The sequence below is a fragment of the Hoplias malabaricus genome, chromosome 9, assembly GCF_029633855.1.
Source record: "Hoplias malabaricus isolate fHopMal1 chromosome 9, fHopMal1.hap1, whole genome shotgun sequence".
In the NCBI taxonomy this organism is placed as follows: Eukaryota; Metazoa; Chordata; class Actinopteri; order Characiformes; family Erythrinidae; genus Hoplias; species Hoplias malabaricus.
Genome location: NC_089808.1, coordinates 34910072 through 34935091, shown reverse-complemented (window position 1 = coordinate 34935091; position 25020 = coordinate 34910072). Strand labels below are relative to the sequence as shown.

The 25020-nt window shown below is 43.6% G+C and overlaps 1 protein-coding gene across 1 annotated transcript in view; it reads right to left on the bottom strand.

Moving 5' to 3' along the window:
- The window catches only part of malrd1 (MAM and LDL receptor class A domain containing 1), a 93081-nt gene that overhangs the window by 61077 nt on the left and 6984 nt on the right, over window positions 1–25020 (bottom strand). The window contains exons 5-17 of the mRNA XM_066680271.1: window positions 21311–21407; window positions 16023–16148; window positions 15382–15534; window positions 13963–14068; window positions 11923–12290; window positions 11305–11738; window positions 9135–9222; window positions 8408–8587; window positions 7965–8124; window positions 7181–7337; window positions 6937–7047; window positions 4440–4653; window positions 3883–4130 (exon numbers count right to left, since the gene is read on the bottom strand). Of these exons, the coding sequence (XP_066536368.1) occupies window positions 3883–4130; window positions 4440–4653; window positions 6937–7047; window positions 7181–7337; window positions 7965–8124; window positions 8408–8587; window positions 9135–9222; window positions 11305–11738; window positions 11923–12290; window positions 13963–14068; window positions 15382–15534; window positions 16023–16148; window positions 21311–21407 (2442 nt within the window). The remainder of the gene's footprint in view (window positions 1–3882; window positions 4131–4439; window positions 4654–6936; window positions 7048–7180; window positions 7338–7964; window positions 8125–8407; window positions 8588–9134; window positions 9223–11304; window positions 11739–11922; window positions 12291–13962; window positions 14069–15381; window positions 15535–16022; window positions 16149–21310; window positions 21408–25020) is intronic.

Genomic DNA, 25020 nt, shown 5'->3' with positions numbered 1-25020 from the left:
TCACACCTGTGTACTATTTCACACACTCACCCAGTCACTCACACACACACAGCTGTGTACTATTTCACACACTCACCCAGTCACTCACACACACACAGCTGTGGACTATTTCACACACTCACCCAGTCACTCACACACACACAGCTGTGGACTATTTCACACACTCACCCAGTCACTCACACACACACCTGTGTACTATGTCACACACTCACCCAGTCACTCACACTCACACCTGTGTACTATTTCACAAACTCACCCAGTCACTCACACTCACACCTGTGTACTATGTCACACACTCACCCAGTCACTCACACACACACCTGTGTACTATGTCACACACTCACCCAGTCACTCACACACACACCTGTGTACTATGTCACACACTCACCCAGTCACTCACACTCACACCTGTGTACTATGTCACACACTCACCCAGTCACTCACACTCACACCTGTGTACTATGTCACACACTCACCCAGTCACTCACACTCACACCTGTGTACTATGTCACACACTCACCCAGTCACTCACACTCACACCTGTGTACTATTTCATACACTCACCCAGTCACTCACACACACACCTGTGTACTATGTCACACACTCACCCAGTCACTCACACTCACACCTGTGTACTATTTAACAAACTCACCCAGTCACTCACACTCACACCTGTGTACTATGTCACACACTCACCCAGTCACTCACACACACACACACACCTGTGTACTATGTCACACACTCACCCAGTCACACACACACACACCTGTGTACTATGTCACACACTCACCCAGTCACTCACACTCACACCTGTGTACTATTTCACACACTCACCCAGTCACTCACACTCACACCTGTGTACTATGTCACACACTCACCCAGTCACTCACACTCACACCTGTGTACTATGTCACACACTCACCCAGTCACTCACACTCCCACCTGTGTACTATTTCATACACTCACCCAGTCACTCTCACACACACCTGTGTACTATGTCACACACTCACCCAGTCACTCACACTCACACCTGTGTACTATTTCACACACTCCCCCAGTCACTCACACTCACACCTGTGTACTATTTCACACACTCACCCAGTCACTCACACCTGTGTACTATTTCACACACTCACCCAGTCACTCACACACACCCCTGTGTACTATTTCACACACTCACCCAGTCACTCACACCTGTGTACTTTTTCACACACTCACCCAGTCACTCACACACACACCTGTGTACTATTTCACACACTCACCCAGTCACTCAAACACACACCTGTGTACTATTTCACAAACTCACCCAGTCACTCACACCTGTGTACTATTTCACACACTCACCCAGTCACTCACACCTGTGTACTATTTCACACACTCACCCAGTCACTCACACACACACCTGTGTACTATGTCACACACTCACCCAGTCACTCACACTCACACCTGTGTACTATTTCACACACTCACCCAGTCACTCACACTCACACCTGTGTACTATGTCACACACTCACCCAGTCACTCACACTCACACCTGTGTACTATTTCACACACTCACCCAGTCACTCACACTCACACCTGTGTACTACGTCACACACTCACCCAGTCACTCACACACACCTGTGTACTATTTCACACACTCACCCAGTCACTCACACTCACACCTGTGTACTATTTCACACACTCACCCAGTCACTCACACACACACAGCTGTGGACTATTTCACACACTCACCCAGTCACTCACACACACACAGCTGTGGACTATTTCACACACTCACCCAGTCACTCACACACACACCTGTGTACTATGTCACACACTCACCCAGTCACTCACACTCACACCTGTGTACTATTTCACAAACTCACCCAGTCACTCACACTCACACCTGTGTACTATGTCACACACTCACCCAGTCACTCACACACACACCTGTGTACTATGTCACACACTCACCCAGTCACTCACACACACACCTGTGTACTATGTCACACACTCACCCAGTCACTCACACTCACACCTGTGTACTATGTCACACACTCACCCAGTCACTCACACTCACACCTGTGTACTATGTCACACACTCACCCAGTCACTCACACTCACACCTGTGTACTATGTCACACACTCACCCAGTCACTCACACTCACACCTGTGTACTATTTCATACACTCACCCAGTCACTCACACACACACCTGTGTACTATTTCACACACTCACCCAGTCACTCACACTCACACCTGTGTACTATTTCACACACTCACCCAGTCACTCACACTCACACCTGGGTACTATTTCACACACTCACCCAGTCACTCACACTCACACCTGTGTACTATTTCACACACTCACCCAGTCATTCACACACACACCTGTGTACTATGTCACACACTCACCCAGTCACTCACACACACACCTGTGTACTATTTCACACACTCACCCAGTCACTCACACTCACACCTGTGTACTTTTTCACACACTCACCCAGTCACTCACACACACACCTGTGTACTATGTCACACACTCACCCAGTCACTCACACTCACACCTGTGTACTATGTCACACACTCACCCAGTCACTCACACTCACACCTGTGTACTATTTCACACACTCACCCAGTCACTCACACTCACACCTGTGTACTATTTCACACACTCACCCAGTCACTCACACTCACACCTGTGTACTATTTCATACACTCACCCAGTCACTCACACACACACCTGTGTACTATTTCATACACTCACCCAGTCACTCACACACACACCTGTGTACTATGTCACACACTCACCCAGTCACTCACACTCACACCTGTGTACTATTTCACAAACTCACCCAGTCACTCACACACACACCTGTGTACTATGTCACACACTCACCCAGTCACTCACACACACACACCTGTGTACTATGTCACACACTCACCCAGTCACTCACACCTGTGTACTATTTCACACACTCACCCAGTCACTCACACTCACACCTGTGTACTATGTCACACACTCACCCAGTCACTCACACTCACACCTGTGTACTATGTCACACACTCACCCAGTCACTCACACACACACCTGTGTACTATGTCACACACTCACCCAGTCACTTACACTCACACCTGTGTACTATTTCACACACTCACCCAGTCACTCACACCTGTGTACTATTTCACACACTCACCCAGTCACTCACACACACACCTGTGTACTATTTCACACACTCACCCAGTCACTCACACACTCACCCAGACACTTACACACTCACACCTGTGGACAGTTTCACACATTCTCACACACACACACACACACACACACACACACACACACGCACACACACACGCACACACACGCACACACACACACGCACGCACACACGCACGCACACACGCACGCACACACACACCCCTGTGGACAGTTTCACACATTCACACACACACACACACGCGCACACGCGCACACACACACGCACACACACACGCACACACACACACACACGCACGCACACACACGCACGCACACACACACACCCCCCTGTGGAAAGTTTCAATACTCATTCATCTGATTCATTAAAACACAAAGTTCTAAAGAATCATCTCAAAAAATTAGCCAAAGACCTTTGGAACCCCAGCTTCTCATCGTCCAGTCAAATCTCCACAGATAAAATCAAACCCTCTCCAGTCTCTTTACCACGGAAAACTTAATGTTGTTATAAATGAGATTATCATATGAACTGAATGAGCTAAACATTCAAACATCTCAAAACCCCTCCCCCTCAGGCCCCAACTGTGTTCTTACAGCTGTTTTCCACTGGGAAATATTGGCTAGGTGTAATATTATGTCACTCTCTCAGGGGTACTTTTTTTCCACCTCACATCAGTCTCTCACCTTACAGTCTCTGCTCCGGTGGCTAAACGTTGGTCCAGAGATCTGGGCCACCTCTCCGCTGACCTGAGGAAAAGAGCTCTCCAGGTAAAGGTAGTGTCCAGAGGAGTTTCGCAGAGTGTGGTCCGTGGACGGTCCGGTCCCCGGAGTGGGGGTCCTTCCTGTTTTAATGATCCAGTCAAAAGTGTCTGTTTCGACCTGTCTCCAGGAGCAGAGGTCAAATTCAAAGTTGCAGTGGCCATGGATGCCCTCTGGAGAATGGAGACACACACACACACACACACACACATACATACACAAAGAGCAAAATACAATTTAAAAACAATATGACTATTCAGTCTTGACTGAAGTTGAATCAGTTTTGTTGTCCCTGAATGAACTACTTTATGCTCCATAGAGTGGGTCCACAACAGGGAGTGGCCATGTATAAAACGTGTAGTACAGAATCTATTCTACCTCCAGGCCACTAGGCTGTTCCAGTTCATAGACGTATAGACGTCAATCTGAAAGATTTTAGCTCGTCTACATCTTCCCGTTAATATTTCAGCATAGTGACTCACTGCAGATGTAGTGGTTCTCGTCCGAGGCGTCTCCACAGTGGTCAATAAAGTCACACATGTTGCCTTGGGGGATGCAGTGACCATTAGCGCAAGCAAACTCATCCTTTTCACAGGGAAGGCCAGAAATGACTGGAGGAGCACAGTCTATAAACGCGATATCATCCACCACCACATCCCCCATGTAGCTAACACCTCGCTTAGCCCGGAGGATCACCTAAGATAAACACACACACACAAGCACACAGAATCAGAGGAAATTCTGAAATTCAACCACATAATCATTATTGAGGTCAGGAACTCATGTTAGATGATTAGCTCTGGATCACAAACACCAAAGCTCCATCACTCCAGAGAACACAATTCCACTTCTCCACATTTCAGCACTGAGTGCATTTTATAGCCCTCTAGCAGCTCACACTTGGCACTGATCTTAGAGAGAGAGAGAGAGAGAGAGAGAGAGAGAGAGTAGACTCTATAGTCGAGGAGTGTATATCAGTGAAGTAGACAAGAAGGAACTAAACGGACGTTAAAAGTGCAGTAGTGCGCCAGGAAAGAGAACTCTCCAGTCTACAGGGAGTTTCTGAAGTGCTCTTCAAAGCCAAGCACTGATGAGAGGGTGTGTGTGTGTGTGTGTGTGTGGAAGTAGAGGAGGCAATTCTGTGTGTGTGTTGATAAATGTTAATGATTCAAAGAGACGGACCAGATGGAGAAAGGTCGTGATATTTCTGAATAGAGGTCTACAGAGCAAGAGCGGTTTTAATCACACACACACACACACACTCACACAAACCTCATTTCCTCCACACCAAATCTCTTCAGGCCATGTCCTTATGGACCTTGCTTTGTGCACAGGGGCATAGTCATGCTGAAACAGAAAGGAGTCTTCCTGGAATCATATCATGTCCTGTGTCTGAAATTGCTCTCTATACACCATTCCCTACATTCCTCATTATATAGGGCACTATTATAAGGAACTGAATTCAGGAAGGTAGTGGAAATTTTCAGACACTACACAATGCAGGTTTTTATCAAATAACGCAAAGGATTATGGGTTTGCACTCTCTCTGCTAGTGTACATGGGCTAAATGCTATTTTTTGTGGTGCATTGTGGGATTGTTTTAGTGCAACAAAATTGTCCACTTATCAGACCCCTACCACAAAATGGCCGAAGCCCTAAATAGTGCACTATAGTGAATAGGGCACAGTTTTGCATACAGCGTTGGACTGACCCTACCCTTCCAGCACACACACGGCAGAGCTTCTATCCCATTGCCTTTTCCAAAAAACAGTATCTTAACTGCAGTTCTGCTGAAATGTTCTCCAGACAGTAAAGATTACAACTACTCTCAGGAACAGCATGTGATGTGGAGTAGATTTCTTTCCACTGACTCGTTAGCATGCCCCCTGAGGACAGTATTAAACACATTTTAAAGTGCTCACTCACGCTGCCACTAACAATATGTCCTCCTCACCACAGCTCCAACAAATTATAAAGCAGCACAGCCAAAATCCCAGAGCTCAACAGTTTCATGATCAAGAAACATCAGCTTCAGCTCCAGGTCAGCTGCTGAGCTCTGACAACTCCACTGCCAGGGCACTTTCCTGGCCTTCATCCTGAGGGCACCAGTCAGTGTCATTACCACATACACACAGTGACGCTAGCCATTAGTCACACCCCGCACTGCTAAAGTTATGCTTGCGGAAAGAGCCTTTTTAGACAGTTACTGCAAGAACTATTCATATATTTTACAGTAATGAGACTGCAACTCCACGTTTATTCAAATTTCCATAATTTGTAGCTTGCTTTAAGGAATTTTGGCTTCCTTTAATGGGGACATATTACACTCTGTTTTCCACACGAATGAAGCTGTAACATGCTTTGATCAAAATACCACAAAGATTGAACATCGCAGCAGAGTTTCGCCTGTCTAAACAACCCTGTTCGTAACAGCTGGTATCAGCCCATGTTCCTTTAAATGGGAATAAGCCACAGTTCAGTTCAGAAGTGAGAGCCCTATAGTGAGGTGCGAGGAGCAAAAGCCAATTTTTTTTTGCCATTTTTGCTCAGTTCTCTTTCATCTCTGTCCTCACTTCTCCTTATTTATTCAGCCCTCTTTTTCCTTTTGCTCTGTTTACTGCAACAAATTATAACCATTATAACAAAAAAAAAAAGTTTCACAGTTTGTGGGTTGGAGGGCTCTAGATCCTCAAATTAATGTGCAGTCGACAAATGATTATTTCATAGTATTTCCCCTTTAAGAAAACACCACTGAAGCTAGCTAAGTCCTAGCATTTCCCCATAATGTCAATGAGTCTGGATCACTATTTGGCAAATAATATTTCTATTTACTAATTGTTAAACCGCTATTGCCCAGGTAATTAACTGAGCACATAACCCTTTCTGTGGTTACATGTACGAAACACACTTTATTAGGGTGTTGAACGTTGTGTCCAGATTATAGTTTTTTGTAAAGTTTGTGAAGTAATTTCCACAGACCTGGAAATTCTGACGAATTCCAATGAACACCTCTCCACGCATCCATCGGCTGCCTTGATTACCAGTCTCTGACCACACCTCATCCGTGACATTCACAGACTTGATAAAAACCTAAAGGAACATTAAAAACAAGGTAAGACCTGAGCCACTTATGTATCAGTAGAAAAATTTCGACAGAAATACAGCAACAAGGGACAGAGACATTCAACTCTTTTATTGAAAAGCCACTTCTGGAATTTTTCACCTGAAGTGTCCCCACAGTGAAGCCACTTATGTAGTACCAGAATCCCATGGTGCACTGGGGCCCCGTGGCAGCGATGGGTGGAGTCAGGAGGTCAGATATGTGGCCGTATCCTCCATTAGAGCTGTCTGCATATGCATACCAACCTTCTGCAGAGGCACTGGGTTAAGTACAGAATATTCATTTTCAGGAAATGTTTCTGAAGAGAGTGGATATAAGATTTCACTTGCAAAATCAGAGGAAAATAAAGTTTCTAAAACTAGAGCTAAAAAAAGGGACACAGCTACGAAACAAGACCAGGAAGAGCACAACAGATCACAGTTCCCATCTGATAAACACTAAGCTTCCATCTTTCAGAGACAGAAGTAAGGACGGTGAAAACTGGGGACAGTAATGTTGCAAAATATATAGAATTCTTTTAATTTTCCATTTCCATTTCATATTTCCTACTTTATTCCTGACACAAATATGAATAATGTATATGCAGTGGATGTTTTGAATGGAAATTACATCAAAGTAAGGTGGTCTCTATGGATTTTACCTTTAAAGAAATACTAAACACACACACAAAATCTTGTATCTGTGACTTTTGGGGACATTACATAGATTTCCATTCAATTTGAGAAGACTTACAATTAACATTTGCATAACAGGACTAACTTTGATTAACTCTATCCTTAATCCAACCTTAAAACATGTCTGAACCTTAAAATGTAATAATTTACATTTTACATTGGACCAAAATGGCCACCACAGAGTACCCACACACACACACACACATACTCACAGTGTATGGTCATAAAAAGGCCTATGAAATTCCTCTCCGGGGTGTATAGTTTCCCCCTGTCCTGTTTGCCAGCGGAAAGCATGGAGCAGCACTGGAGGGGCAGGGCTAGTCAGATCCCACCCACAAAAATCCCCTCCCTCAAAACCACACTTCTCACGAACTACAGAAAATAGACAAAGAGACAACCATTGGCTCAGGAGCTGGTACATATTTCCTCTTATTAGTTCAGTGTTAAAACATCATTTGTGTATGGACCACATAAGTAGCATGCAAATAACGGCATGCCCTATGTAAAGAAGATGCGGAGGTGCTTGTAGGTCAGTCAGAGTGTTCATATCTGCACTCAATTCTAGAGATCTTTGCTGAATAAGGGTCAGGGAGGAGGTGAGCAGACGGATGGATTGATGTTGGGAAAGTGATGGAGAGTGAACACAGAAACCTACCACAGTCTTTTTCATCCGAGCCGTCAGAACAGTCCCGTCTGAAATCACACACCTGACTCTGACTCACACACTCTCCGTACGAACCACACACAAACTGACCCATCAGACAGCTGTGAGGAGGAACTGAGGACAGAGTGGGGGGAGGAGCTGGAGTACTGGACTCTGCTGAGGGGAGTGTACCTACACACACACACACACACACACACACACAAAGAAGAATAGGTGGTTATAGATAAAAGAGCTAACAGGCTAAACACCACAGCACAGACCGTGTTCCAGGAAACTGAGGCTCAAATCAGACACGTTTAGAGAATAAAGCTCACAACTACAATGGGCTACTGTGTTTGTGTGTTTTTTCCGACCCGTTTTCAGAGTGTGACACTCTTTGTGGCTCTACTAAATGCACATGAAAGCACATGAGTTTGCCATGTACTAACCAAGTGCACACAGACAGGAATGTGACACGCCAGTGAAGTCATGATTTTAAAATCCTTCCCTCATTCTGAAATATCGTCAAATATCTAAATACAGCAGTATACAGTATTACAGCTACACCGCCCCAACCCAATACAATCTCAGTACCCTTCAGAGCACCAGTGATTCCAGTTTTTATCTGTATATGGTAACAACACTCCTTATAACTTTAGTGTGAAAAGGCTCCACATGGTTTTTCCAAGGCTTTAAATCGGTTGTGTCTTAAGCACAATGAGTTTAAAAGTGGGCGTACCCTCATATGGCTCACAGCCCAAAAAGGAGAGGTCATCTATGGCTATATCTCCAGTAAAATCATCTCCTACTGTTCCCTCAACTAGAATCTGAGAGAGAGAGAGAGAGAGAGAGAGAGAGAGAGAGAGAGAGAGAGAGGACAAAGCAGAGGTCAAGTGTTTCAAAAGACAATTCACAAGAGAAAACCCCCTTAAGTCACTCATACAGGGATTTTCAAGGTTCTTTGTTTGCGTGTGTGATGTGTGTGTGAGTGTGTTTGTACATGCTTAACGAAGTACTGGTGAAAGTTTTATGGCTCTGGGATAAAGGGCTCATTGCTGATAGCAGACATCACCAAGGTTACGGTGCTTTAGAGAACATCTGATTACAGTTATCAGCTGAATGACCGGGCTTTGTGCGTGTGTTTGTGTGTGTGTGTGTGTGTGTGTGTGTGTATGCTACACTGTCTTGTCAGTAATGTTGTCTACTCAGAGCAATGAAACATGTCTATGAAGGCTGTAATAAAATTGTAGAGAACAATGTACTACTAGAGACGAAAATTCCAGTTGTCGGTGAGGTACGACTCTACTCTGTCCCTCTACTGTGGTTTTGGTGTGGATGGCTGCAAAGTGATCCCATGATTACTTTTGTGTAAATAAAAAACAGTGATATAAAGTGCTCCCCAAATACTGGGCTGCATTTAACTGTGTTCCTCCTAGGTACAGTGTGATTTATACACGTTCTTGTCATCATTCTGATGTGTGTTCTCCTATAAATGAGCTGAGGTGTCCAAAGATGATGAATTAGCAGCAGTTTGAAAAAAAAGGCAGTAACCAGGATATTTTTATCCAAACAATGTTTCACTTGTTCATTCATTACTTAATCAGTTAATTAATACATTCATTCATTCATCCATCTTCATTCATGGAAAAGATGTCAGTCCATCACAGGGCATCACATATTCACCCAGTCACTCACACACTCACATCTGTGGACAGTTTCACACACTCACCCAGTCACTCACACACTCACACCTGTGGACAGTTTCACACACTCACCCAGTCACTCACACACTCACACCTGTGGATATTTTCACACATTCACCCAGTCACTCACACATTCACACCTGTGGACAGTTTCACAAACTCACCCAGTCACTCACACACTCACACCAGTGGACAATTTCACACACTCACCCAGTCACTCACACCTGTGGACAATTTCACAAACTCACCCAGTCACTCACACACTCACACCAGTGGACAATTTCACACACTCACCCAGTCACTCACACCTGTGGACAATTTCACACACTCACCCAGTCACTCACACACTCACACCTGTGGATATTTTCACACATTCACCCAGTCACTCACACACTCACACCTGTGGACAATTTCACACACTCACCCAGTTACTCACACACTCACCCAGTCACTCACACACTCACACCTGTGGACAATTTCACACACTCACCCAGTCACTCACACATTCACACCTGTGGACAATTTCACACACTCACCCAGTCACTCACACACTCACACCTGTGGACAGATTCACACACTCACCCAGTCACTCACACACTCACACCTGTGGACAATTTCACACACTCACCCAGTCACTCACACTCACACCTGTGGACAATTTCACACACTCACCCAGTCACTCACACATTCACACCTGTGGACAATTTCACACACTCACCCAGTCACTCACACACTCACACCTGTGGACAGTTTCACGCATTCACCTAGTCACTCACAAACACACCTGTGGACAGTTTCACGCATTCACCCAGTCACTCACAAACACACCTGTGGACAGTTTCACGCACTCACCCAGTCACTCACACACTCACACCTGTGGACAATTTCACGCACTCACCCAGTCACTCACACACTTGCACCTGTGGGCAGTTTCACACATTAACCCAGTCACTCACACCTGTGAACAATTTCACACAGACAGTCCACCTCCCAACATGTTGTTTATGGACAGTGGGAGGAAATCAGTGCACTAGAGGAAACCTACCCAGACACAGGGAGAACACACCAATCTCCTCACAGTCAGTGACCTGAGGCGGGATTAACCCCAGGACCCTGTAGCTTTGTGGCAGTGTCTCAAATGAAACCGTGTATAAACCTTTTCACAGCACTAATGAAGACTGACCAGGTCCAGGTTGTGGCTGTTACCTGAAATGGTCGTACACTGTTGAGGTACAGAGTTTTCCTGTGCCAGATGTTGCCATGTTCACCAAATCGAACCCACAGCATCTGGCCCCGCCCCTCGCTGTGTGTGCGGATGTAGACGGCCAGGCGAAAGACATGCTGCCCAAGCATGTGATAGTGGAAGCGAAACACGCACTGGGGACCAGGGTCACGACTCCCCAGGCCGGTGGGCTGGAATGGTCGGCTGATCAGGACGGCCGTGTCTTTAAACTCCTGAGGGGCAGATGATTCAATGTACAAGTAGTGACCGTCCACGCTGCCCCTCGTGTGGTCCTTAAAAGGGCCTGTGTTGAGAGTGGGGGTGGGGCCCTGGATGTGGCTCCAGTCAAAGCTGTCTCCGTCTTCATCCTGAATCCAGCTGCACAAACCGCCTTCAAAATCGCACATCAGCTCCGAGGCTGGACAGACGTGGGGTGTGAGAGAAAGAGCATGAGTACACAATACAGCCAAATGTTTATGGACAACCCTAACTGTGGGGGGAGCTTTGTAGCATCTAATACCAATTACTTTCTGTGTAGAGTAGGTATGAGTGGTTCAGTTTAGTGACATCTGGATCACAGCTGTACTCAAGTAAAGACTTACAGCAGTTTTCCTCATCCGTTCCATCTCCGCAGTCATCCACAAGGTCACAGAGCTGAAGGCGCTCCACACATGCTCGGCTGTGTCTGCAGTGTATGTGGTCAGGAGACGGACACTCGTCCATCGCCACTGGCAGCGAGCAGTTATGAAATACGATGTCATCCAAGGCTGAGATACCATCGTACACGCCCAGGCTGACCTTAGTCAGCGAGATCTGGAAGGGCCTGGGCTGCCGGCCGATCTGCACAGTCACCGGCTGCCAGTGGTTGCCTTGGTGATAGAAAGTCCGCCACAGGAGGGTAAGGTTGTCCCTGCCATCCACTCGGAGATACATGTTGGCAGCACCAACAGACAGCCCAGCGTTGTAATGCCTAGGAACAAGAAATCTGTTTAACAGCCTTGAATACTAATTAAAGCCTAAGAGCCTGACCAATCAAAGGCATCGGGTTGCTAGGCTTGACAACGGTTGCTTTGTTGGACAAGATTTCCTGAGTATTTATAAGTGGCATTGTTCTGTTTAACTCTCTGTAAATTATTTAATTCAATAAATAATATATATAAGAGATTTTCTGCAAGTGAACACAGATCTGGGGCTTCACGAAACACCACAGCATCGTCCTCTTCAGAACGACCAGTTTCAGCGCCTGTTCCTTTAAATGAGAATGAGCCACAGCTCAGTTCAGCGCGAGAGCACAGGAGTGAGGAACGAGGAGCAGAAGCTCTGAATGTCTGGATTAAAACTTTTTCTCCAGATTCATTCAGTACTCTTATTTCTCAGCCCTTGTCGTGTTTGTTTTGTTTGGTTTAACCTCGTCTTTGCGCTCTCACAAACACGTGGGACAATTTTACAGAGGAAGCAGAACTAATTCATAATGACTTGTTTTAACCTGTGTTTTCTGACATAGGCCGTCCACAAAAAATGACTGGGTGGTCTTATTTCACAGTGTGTGGGTTGGAAGGTGCTCCAGATCCCAAAATAAATGTGTACATGCACTGAACAAATAATATATTCATAATGTGTCCCTTTTTAAATAAGTTGGGCTAAAGAAATGGTACATGAAGTTGCAGCTCATCAAAATGAACTTGTTTGGAAATTACAGCAAGATTTGCCACAGTGCTAAAGTTAGCTTGACTATTTGGCTGTGTTCATGAACACAAACAGAGGTGTGTTTAATAGCACAGTAGGTGCCCTAAGTTTGTAGTCACAATGCTAAAGTTAGCTTGACTATTGGGCTATGTTCATGAACACAAACAGAGGTGTGTTTAATAGCACAGTAGGTGCCCTAAGTTTGTAGTCACAATGCTAAAGTTAGCTTGACCATTGGGCTATGTTCAAAAACACAAACAGAGGTGTGTTTAATAGCACTGTAGGTGCCCTAAGTTTGTAGACACAATGCTAAAGATAGCTTGACTATTGGGCTATGTTTATGAACACAAACAGAGGTGTGTTTAATAGCACTGTAGGTTTCCTAAGTTTGTAGACACAATGCTAAAGTTAGCTTGACTATTCGGCTATGTTCATAAACCCAAACAAAGGTGTGTTTAATAGCACAGTAGGTGCCCTAAGATTGTAGACACAATGCTAAAGTTAGCTTGACTATTGGGCTATGTTTATGAACACAAAGGTGTGTTTAATAGCACTGTAGATGTCCTACGTTTGTGGACACAATGCCAAAGTTAGCTTGACCACAGATGTATATTGATAAAAGCAGGCACAGATTGATTTAAGGCTATATTGTCTATGTCCAAGAGATTGTACGCACAATAAATTTAGATCAATTACTCTACAAGACCAAACAAGGTATATTTCCAACAATGGGACAAAATGAATATTTGACATTATTAACACATTCTAATAATATGCTGTCTGAGTATGCTACAGTTTCTCATAGTGAGATTTATGTCAATAATTACTAATTAACTTAGAAGTAAATAGGTTGGAAGGTAAAAGCTTTAGCACTGGTTTATAAAAATAGCCATAGTCTCAAAAATATAACATAAGATAGTAGGAAATAAAAAACGTATGAGTTCACTGAATTTTACCAGAAAGTCATGGTACAGTTGGAGCCAGACTGCTGGAAGGTCGGACTGCGGAGTAAAGCACGCTGAGAAAAACTGTTGCTGTTCTTCAAGACAAACATAAAGTGGCCTAAAAGACAGATAGCGCACAGTAAAACAGTGGGCTTTCAGTTCAAAGTAAACCATACAAAACTGCATGCTGTAACCAGCAATTTTACTGGCTCAGTTCCACTCAAATAAACAAGCTGAAGGAAACAATGCAAACGTAAACATTGGTTTAGATGCACATAAACAACACTTTACATCAATTCAAGCCTCAAAATCAACTTTTGCTCCACTTTTTCCATTGTACAGAGGCATCTGAGTGCAGCAGGAGAAGAGTAAAAAATAGAAGACAAGTAGCAAGTAGCAATTGTCATTAAAGGGGCATCAAATTCTCCCATAAAGCAACAAACAATATTTATTAATGTGATATGATGTTATTTACATTCTTTCCATAAAATGCAACTCAAACGAAAGAATGGATCACGCTACTTTGTCGTCCATGAATGCGCGCAATATTTAAAATAGGTTTAGTACAGAATCTCTGATACATCCAGGCCACTACAAATCAGTAGAAAGGCTGTTTTATAATATAAATAAGACTCATTTGAGAAAATTACTAACTGCATCTTGATGAGACAAGCTAGGCCACATATGTAATATGAGTGCACCTAAGGCAACAGCACAAAACCAATGAATCAGTCTCTTTAGTAAAAGGGATCTTAACCTGGGGGTCACAAAAATTCCTTGGGTTTCAAAATGGTCCCCAGAGAATTGTGAGGGGGGTTCTATGAAAACATACAAATGCAAACCTGTGCTCAGCCTCAGAGCTGTAGTGGGTGAAGGGTTTGTTTGATGCCATGTCACAAACATGTCACCTGTGCAGACCCAACAACCAATCACTGTTCCTTGCCAAACCCACAACTTACACATTTATCTACAGCAGCAAAAGACAGAAATCACAGTGAAACTGTGCTGTCGGTTCCTTCTGTCACACACTTGGTTTGTGTGTATCAAACTGTATCGGCTGCATTTTAGAATCTGCAGAAAATGATGGGCCTATTAATCATTAGATGTCTCCTAAGCTGGTATACGTTGGCTGATTTGCAGGTCCTCTACTGAACATCTGGCTCATATGAGCTCCTAATTCTCCTTCATTTCTCTGCAGAGTCTCAAATGAACCGAGTACAATAATTACCTCTTTTGATATACATATTTCAGGGTCATACATCGTTTGTGAAAAATGTTTCATTAGTTTAATAACTGAAAACTGCAGTCTAAAGTCTTTATTCATCACTGTCTTTGTGGTAGAACAATCAAACTCCAGTGTTTTGGGTCCGAAACCTGCATATAGCGGTGCCATAAGACTCCGGCCCATGTGTCTCACCAGTGTATACTCACCGGTGCTGCTGTTGGTGGAGTGGTCTCTGGGAGGGGCTTGGTGTTGGTGAGTTGTGGGGACATCCGCTGGTGAACTCCTGATCCAGTCAAAACCATCTCCTGCAGAAAACTCATGCCAACCACACGGGTCAGTCTCAAAATCACACTCTGCAGCTGTACAAACACACACACGCACACACACAAACACACAAAACCACTGCCATTGGAACAAAGACGCTAAATTTATACATCTTTACCTGACCTTAATGCTAGTATCGTGGCTGAATGTGATCAGACCTTCATAGCATCTACACATTTATTTATAATTATATTAATTTTATTAACAATATAATACTTTTTGATGACAATAACAAACTATAACAAGGTCACAACAAATATCATGTGCTTTGCCAGGTTTGTGCCATGACCTTGTTGGGTATGATTGGTATCAACAGGTACATGTTTTCCTCTCTATGTGTAGATACATCAGTTGGGCCAGGCCAACGTTTGTGCCAGTTCAAATATGTGAATCAAAACTATATGAGATTTGAAATGTGTGTTGGGTTGTTAGGAACCAGATGCACATGGATGTTTGAATTCTACACTTTGGAATCATTATGGATCAACAACGCCGCCCTGTTTAGACTCTCAACTATACTCACAGCAGCTGAGCTCATCCTCTCCGTGTGGACAGTCTGGAGTGAAGTCACACACTCTCTCTGCGTCCACACACACTCCTGCCCCACAGTCAAACTGAGAGGGGCCTAGAGACTGCACAGACATTTCCACTGTAAACAAAGCAAACAACAATGAAGGGTAAAGTTATCCCTGTTAAATGGTTTGCAGCATTTAAGAAATAGCTTGGTGTAAAGTGACACCTACCACTCAATACCAGGGGCATTCCATTAAATAGCTATATACATAACAGTTCAACATTGCATGACCTGAAATAACCTGCTCAGGAGATTTTCATGCACTGGCTGTAGACGAGCAGACATCTGTGATGTTCAATGCCTCTAAAGGTTACATCATACAATTTGTGTTAACACTTTCCATCAGTAAGAGGAGGGGTCTGAAGGGTAGTGTGGTGAGAGTAAAGTTAAACATTGCTGTGCTTTTGCCTTTATCTTTACCCTTAATATTTTGATCATTGAATATGCAATGGCTCTGACCTGAGCTCCCACTTTCATTGAAGAGATTACCCACATATTTAATAATAACAATCAGTAACACATTTTCTAGACCCCACACAATTATGTAACTAATAACATAAACATAAATAGACTGTGTCTGTACGGTTTCCATTCTGTACTAAAATAAAGATAACATACTACTACACTTCTACAACTCTCACCATTTCTTAAAACAAGGCTTTTCATCCAGAGGCTACGCTGACTTTGTAAATTAATCAGACGAAAGTGATGACTATGAAAATTCAAAAATGAAAGGCAAGGTCCAGGGTCGAGTGGAAGACTTCCTGTAGATGTTCTGTAGATAGAGCATGAGTTTCAGAAGGAAGTGGTCAGAAGGAAAGAAGTGTCAAGTACAGTCAATTACCACAACATTCAGACACTACAAGTTCATTACAGCGCAGTGATCTTCAGAGATCCTGATAAAAATTGATCAAAATGTGATGAAGATAGAGGTGGTCTGTGGCAGGGGCACTTCTAGACTAGTTGTTGCACTGAGGCACACAGTATAGACGGGCACATGCCCGGCTGCACTCCCCTGCTTGCCAATCAGTCGTAGGGTTTTTGAATCTTCTAAAAATCTGTTTTAAAATGAATTACGACTAAAGTCATTCATGCCGTGGATGAGAAAATATAACCAGTTAACGCTAATGACCTTTTCATTAATTGCATTCATTGTAGTTTATGTGCACTTTCCTAAACAAATAAGAAGGGAAGACACATGAATCTCCTCAGTTTTGCAACATTTACCACAACTGGGGTTCATTGAACTGCAAGAAATGTGTGTAACTAAACAAAATGGCTCTGATGCTGAAGCATTATGGGAAATGTAGTGCCTGTGAGTTTGCACAATGCATCCTGTAGTTCTGCTCATCAGTCCAGGATAAAAATAATCTTTTTACCACAGTGATTTTAGTGGGGCACAACAACATTTGACTGAGGCCCGAGTTATCTATAACACCACTGGTCTAATCATAAACGTCTTCACTCTGGTCAGCAATAGGTGACATACTTGCCCAGTGCCTTGGTGGCCGGAGTGGGACTCTGACACTTGTCTACCCTGTTATAAGCTACTGTACATTCATTCATTCATTCATTGTCTGTAACCCTTATCCAGTTCAGGGTCGCGGTGGGTTCAGAGCCTACCTGGAATCACTGGGCACAAGGCAGAAACACACCCTGGAGGGGGCAGCTATATTACACATTTACAAATCTTCATTTCCATGTTTCCAATGCTGTATGTAGGTTTTATAGCATTTAGAAAAGTCTTTTTAACTTAGTATTCTTAGAAAATAATCCAGGAGGGAAAGTTTATTCAAACAGACTCTTATTAAACTGATACTGCCGTTCACATTTCATATGTGATGATAGCTGGTGATTCTCTGGATCCCGTGCTGAAAGAAAACTGCTGAAACTGAATTTGATAAAAGAGGCTGCTTTCAGGAAAGTAGGAAATATCAGAATTATATTTCCTCTCTAATATTAGATAGTGTCTGGTGAAGAGGGGCTGACTGCCGGAGAGCAAGTCTTTATTACTGATAAAAGAATACAGCATTTTTATTGGAGTCTGGACTAAAATGTAATAACCCAGGGAGCTGCCTGTAATAATTATGATTGGGTTTCTGTGACCCCAAAATTATAATACACACATGAATCATCCATTTATTAGAGCAGTAATCAAATATCATAGAGCCGGCTTAATGTCTGGAAACTCATACTGGGCTGTGATAAGAGCGCTGCGCTGACTCCACATTTCTGAGGGCACTGGTACAGTATTTTACATAGCGTCCAAAAACCATGCGATCCTGTTATTAACACAGAAGATGGAAAGGTGGAACTCCATAGAAAGGTGTATATACCAATCAGTATCTACACTCACTGCCTTTTCTTTCAGCTCCACTGACCAGAAGGTATGATGTGGGTGGGGGATCCTTCTCAGCGCTGCAGTGACACTGACGTGGTGGTGGAGTGTTAGTGTGTGTTGCGCTGGTACAAGTGGATCAGACACAGCAGTGCTGCTGGAGTTTTTAAACACTGTCCACTCTGTGAGACACTCCTCCCTCGTTGGTCAGCCTTGTAGATTTAAAATCAGAGACAGTAGCTCATCTGTCGCTGTGCAGTTTGTGTTGGTCGTCTTCTGGTCCTTCGTCAGTGACACAGGATGCAGTAAGTGATGTGTTTGTCGTTGGTGGTTTATTCACAAAACTGGAAACTTTAAAAACCTGAGCAGCACTGCTGTGTCACAGTAGGTCCTGACCGCTGAAGAACTTTGTGAAAGGGGGCTAATAAAGTATGCAGAGCAACAGCAGGACTACAGCCTGTAATTGTCCAACTATTCTTCCTCACATTATGAAACAGGCATTATACTGACTCCTAGTGGCCTGGTGGTAACCATCGTGTTCTGTTACTGCCGTTTGTCCTCATCTCTGTGCTTTTGTTTTTTCCCAGTCAAAGGTGTTCCCTGTTTTCTTTATGTTTAAGAGCCCAATTGTCAGTGCTCATTAAGTACAAGGTGAGCCAAAAGTAGCAGGACACTTTATATTTCAGAAATGAAAGGGAAAATGATATATCTGGATACCGCTGTGGCAGCACATAGTGGGTAGTGGCAGGTAGTGTCGCAGTCACACAACTCCAGGGACCTGTGTCTGCGTGGGTTTCCTCCGGGTGACTGTCTGTGAGGAGTGTGGTGTGTTTTCCCTGTGTCTGCGTGAGTTTCCTCCAGGTGACTGTCTGTGAGGAGTGTGGTGTGTTCTCCCTGTGTTTGCGTGGGTTTCCTCCAGGTGACTGTCTGTAAGGAGTGTGGTGTGTTTTCCCTGTGTCTGCGTGGGTTTCCTCCAGGTGACTGTCTATGAGGAGTGTGGTGTGTTCTCCCTGTGTCCACATGGGTTTCCTCCGGGTGACTGTCTGTGAGGAGTGTGGTATGTTCTCCCTGTGTCTACGTGGGTTTCCTCCGGGTGACTGTCTGTGAGGAGTGTGGTGTGTTCTCCCTGTGTCCGCATGGGTTTCCTCCAGGTGACTGTCTGTGAGGAGTGTGGTGTGTTCTCCCTGTGTCTGCATGGGTTTCCTCCAGGTGACTGTCTGTGAGGAGTGTGGTGTGTTCTCCCTGTGTCCGCATGGGTTTCCTCCAGGTGACTGTCTGTGAGGAGTGTGGTGTGTTTCCTCCGGATTCTCCGGTTTCCTCCCACAGTCCAAAAACACACGATGGTAGGTGGATTGGCTACTCAAAATTGTCCGTAAGTGTGAGTGTGTGTGTGTTGCCCTGTGAAGGACTGGCGCTCCCTCCAGGGTGTATTCCCGCCTTGCGCCCAATAATTCCAGGTAGGCTCTGGACCCACCGCGACCCTGAACTGGATAAGGGTTACAGATAATGAATGAATGAATGAATATTGGATATGAACTTGCTATGTAATAAATATGTAATAGCATAACAGCATTTGAACAGTAGCAGTAGTCAGAGAAGGGTAATAACTCTGTGACAATGTTTTCGCTCGCAGTAGATGAAGGATGGAGCTGTTTTAATAGAGGACTGTGTTTAAGCTCAGTGTAAGATACAAGCTTTAATGAACTGCTCTATTCCTATTACCTCCCAGTAAAGTGAAGCCTAGCTACTTTCAAAGGGAAATTAGAGGGAAACAGAGTTCGGCGGTGTCTCCTGTTCCTCACAGTGCCCCATCATCGTTTAATGACATATCACATCTCATACTTGTCCCCCAGCCAAATGGTAATTCTCCCTGTGTCTCTTTCCTGTCTCTGTCTGCATCTGTGGGGAATAACATTTAAAATGCAGTACCAATGAATTTACAAAGAGCTGATGTCAGAGAAGACGACGTTAGACCTATAGCAGATGCCACTGTACTGAAATAAAAGCCCTTACATCCCGTGTTGTTTCCAAGTAATGCACTTACGAATGGGTCTCTATGTCAGTTCAGTGGGTCCCAGTCCATCTCAGGGCATCACACACTCACTCAGCCACTCACACAGCCACGCTTTTGGCCAATTACAAACACACACCCCTGGAGACCTCCAAGGAAACCCTGAGTGGCTGCTTGAGTGGTGTTAGAGGAGCCAACAGGGGGCGCTGTCACTGTGATCTGTGTGAATCCCAATGCCTGAGAGCAGCGACTGGGACACTGTACTAAACAAATGGCACAGTGCTTCAGATGTAAAGCAATGGATGTGGGTGTGGCCACTCTTTTCCTTTCAGGTAAAGAGTAAATCAGGGGAGTGTAGTGTGCAGGACGTAGTGGAATAGAGTAGAGAGCCTGGAGGTGAGAAGCGTACAGTTACACGGAGCAGTGGCGTCACTGCTTTATTAATTAATTCACCACAGTATGTAAAATAGAGTACATTAGAATCAGATGTTTTTAGGTTTTTTTTTTGGTAATTCACAGCAGTAAATTCTGCATTCATTTCCTTTGTTGAAAAGGGGCAGTATTCTTCTGCAAAGACATTCCCAAGCCAATATGGCTGCAGTGTAAGCTCCATCAATATGAAGAGACCCAATAAAATACAGCTCAGATTGGTAATTTTGATTTGTGTGTTTGGCTGAAGCATATAATTTAATGGAAGTTTACGAATTCCTGGGGAATCTTGGCCATTTGGAGGGGGTTGATCATGTTAATGGACGTTTAGTTTGATTGGAAGAGTAAAGATTCTCATTAGAGGCTGAATATACGTCCAAAAAATAAGCTATTCATCCAAGTCTATCAGACACCTATCAGAGCGAGAGAGAGGTGTGTGTGTGTGTGTGTGTGTGTTACCTGTGCTCAGTACACATTCTTTGTTGAAGGACAGGTCGTCAAGGGCAATAACTGCTACAGGGTCACTGCTGTCATAGATCAGTCCACGAATCACGACCTGTAAAATCATTATGTTTGTGAATGCACATTATTTTAACATTTTTATTATAATTTTAACAGAAGCACCACCTATGTGTTCACTATGGGCATAACCACTGATGTAACAACTGACTGTAAGAATTCAGTTGAAATAGTGGAGACTTGAAGCCAGCCACGGCTTCTTTCCAAACGCTTGCTAACACTAACACCCAAATACCACAGAGAGAGTTTTACACTTGTATAAAGTGGTAAAGTTTGACTAACTATCGCTAGCACAGCATGCGCTGGAGCCCCAGACAGACCTTTAGAACCACCCCAGCACCAACCAAGCTCCTTATTTTAGTGCAAGTGTTGAATACTGAACACATACACAGCACTGTGCACACATACACATACACATATATATATATATATATATGTGTGTATGTATAAAGCTGTAAAAAAAGTTCTGATCAAAGCATAAACTGACTCAGATCTCACCGCCCCCTCCTATCTGTGCCGCTCTTGGTCGTGGGAAGCCTACGTCGTCTGGAGTTTTTTCACAGAAGTGTAATGGATGAAAAACAACTCATTTCGCATATTTTCCTGCCGATACTTTTTTATTTTGCATAACATTTGTGAACGTTTTGGATGGCAACCCAGCTAGTGTTAGCACTGGTTAGCATCTAGACCTGATTGGTGAGGAGCAGGTTTTGTGTTAACCTAATGTTGTTGTTGGTTCCTGATATTTACTGGAGTATTCATTCAATATCTGTAAGCGCTTATCCAGTTCAGGGTCGCAGTGGTCCAGAGCCTACCTGGAATCATTGGGCGCAAGGCGGGAATACACCCTGGAGGGGGCGCCAGTCCTTCACAGGGCAACACACACTCACACACACATTCACACCTATGGAACTTTTTGAGTCGGCAATCCACCTACCAACGTGTGTTTTTGGACTGTGGGAGGAAACCGGAGCACCCGGAGAAAACTCACACAGACACAGGGAGAACACACCACACTCCTCACAGACAGTCACCCGGAGGAAACCCATACAGACACAGTGAGAACACACCACACTCCTCACAGACAGTCACCCGGAGCGGGAATCGAACACACAACCTCCAGACCCCTGGAACTGCGTGACTGCGACACTACCTGCTGCACCACCCTGCTGCCCTTTTACTGGAGTATATCATTTTTAAATGGAAAATAATGCAAAGGTAATGGACAATAATCAGATTATGTATAATGTATGATGTATGATATGAGTGTGATTTAGAATACATTGTTCATGTAACTCTCAAATCCCTTTTAAATAATACACAACCCGTGCAAAGTCAAGTGTCCAGACCCAATCAGATCCTGCTGCATGTGAAACTACAAGAGCAAAGCTGTTTTAAAATGCTTTCATCATCTGTAAATAAGGCTCAAAAAAGTAGGTCTCTCTGCTCAAAGTCCACCTGCTGATTCCTCCAGCCGTGTGCTTTATGACTGTGAATGACTAATACAGGGATGATAAAAGCTGAATGTGTTTCATTTCATATCAGCGCTTTCAAACAAGCACAAGTTCCTAATAACATCCTTCAGGTAAAGGCAATGCAGGCAGACCCAGGTCTCCACAGCAATAACAGCAGCTTTTAAAGAGCTCTCCATGAGCCACAGCCGCAGCAAAGTGCCTCATTACCATAAGCACAAGGTTGCAGCTTTAATAGCACACCACAGAAATAAGATTTAATGATGTAGGAGACTGGAGGCACAGACTGCAGTATTGAACCCTCACTATTTGACCCCAAAAAATTAACTCACATAAAGGTCCACATCGTTGTCTCTGTGTGATTAACAGGAATCAACCTCAATTATTCCATTAGTATTTTAGATTATTTACAGTTAAGTCAAGAATCGTACACAAACTCAGTCAGGTGGTTGAGCCCACGTAGTGCTATATGTCCATAAAGCTAAATGACACCGGTATAAGCACTTTACGGTAACGTACAGACCGATATAAACATTCATAAATGCTTATTCGCGCAGGCTTTATTTGTTATGAAGTAATTTCCCAACTCATAGGTGAAGCTGAGTTAACATCTTGGTCAAGGGAAAGGCTAGCACACAAAAATGCTAATCTAGGGGTCAAATTAGCCCTAGACAAGAGTGACTATTAGTTTATAAGAGTATTATTATAAGAGTGACATTAAGAATGTAAGCAACCATTTTGTTGGAGCCAATAAACAGCTCTTACAAAACTATACATTTCTTGCAATCTCGATCTCTAGCCAGTTATCTTTAAGTATAAAATAGTAGCAAGACATCTAGCTAGCAAGCTAATGTCAGCTAGTTTAATAATGTAAGTAATGGTTTGTAATGGGCGGTTCTTACTGGTAATTAATGGTTCAACCTTAGGGTTAGGAGCATTGTTATTTTTCTAACCACCATGCGAGATTATCATATTAACTTTGGGCAGGTTTTTAATTTATAAAGATGAGAAGTCTATTCCTGACATCTCTCTGAAAAGGCCATTTTCTCGATTTTAAATCACTTTATAAAATTCATATATATTTCCTCACGATTTGCTGGTCTCCAGTCTGTTTTTGTGCTTCATCAGGTTTAATGTTTACAAAAGCACATTAATCATGCTAGGTTTTTTTTCTCTTTGCTCATGGCAGAGAAACAGCATCTGGACATTTTTGGACAAAGGAGAGAACTCCAAATGTTGAAGAAAACAAATGAATTATAGCTCTATTCTTGCTGCGTAGGTTGGTAATATTGACTTGTTTTTGCTGTTTCTGATTACTTAAGGTGGAATGGTCTCCAAATTCAGGAGACAAACAGTGTTGCATTCTAAAATACATGGAGCTTCTGAACCCAAACAAACCAGAGACACATCACTCTGATAGACATTACGCTTACAATGTCAGTTGTTAACGTTGTGCTGTGTTATTCCAGCCAGAAAGTGTTCTGGCACCACCCAATGCCAGAAGTCTCATGACCAAAGTGTCAAAGTTGACATGTGGCCTTATGTACACGGTTCTCCACACAGTAAATTATTGCTTACTTTAGAGGTCCATACATAGCATATGTGCCTGTGGCACTCCATTTGGAACCTGCATTCATAGAACACGTGTTTATAGAAATTGTGTGGTGAGTCACATTGGAATAGAGGAGAGGGAAAAACGAGGGGAAATGAAAGCAAGGAGTTGGGCCAATCAGAAGAGCAGGAGGTGAAGTGGGAGAAGAAAAGCTGTGAAACAGTATTGGACACTTTCCAGGCTAGCAGATTGACCATTGAGAGAGGAAGGGCCATCTGTGTTAGCTTTTTCTTCTCTCTTTCAGACTGGAGCAAGCCCCTGGGCCAATGTTACTGGAAGGTTATTTTTAATTCAGTCTTTTCTGGAGTTTTCATTAAAAGCAACAATTTAGAGGCAAAATGAAGAATGCTAGCATACATGAAATTACTGCATAAATAAAAAATTATATTCAGAATCACGATCAACAGGTTCATTTTAACATATCCTTTAGTTTCCTTTGAATTTCCTCCCCATTTTCTGTTCAGCCATTAGCTGAGACTCTCCCAATTACACAGTGTTACCAAAATGAGAGAGTAAGACAAGCTGCTTCCTCAGAGACATTTGAAGCCAGTCACTGCATCCTATTA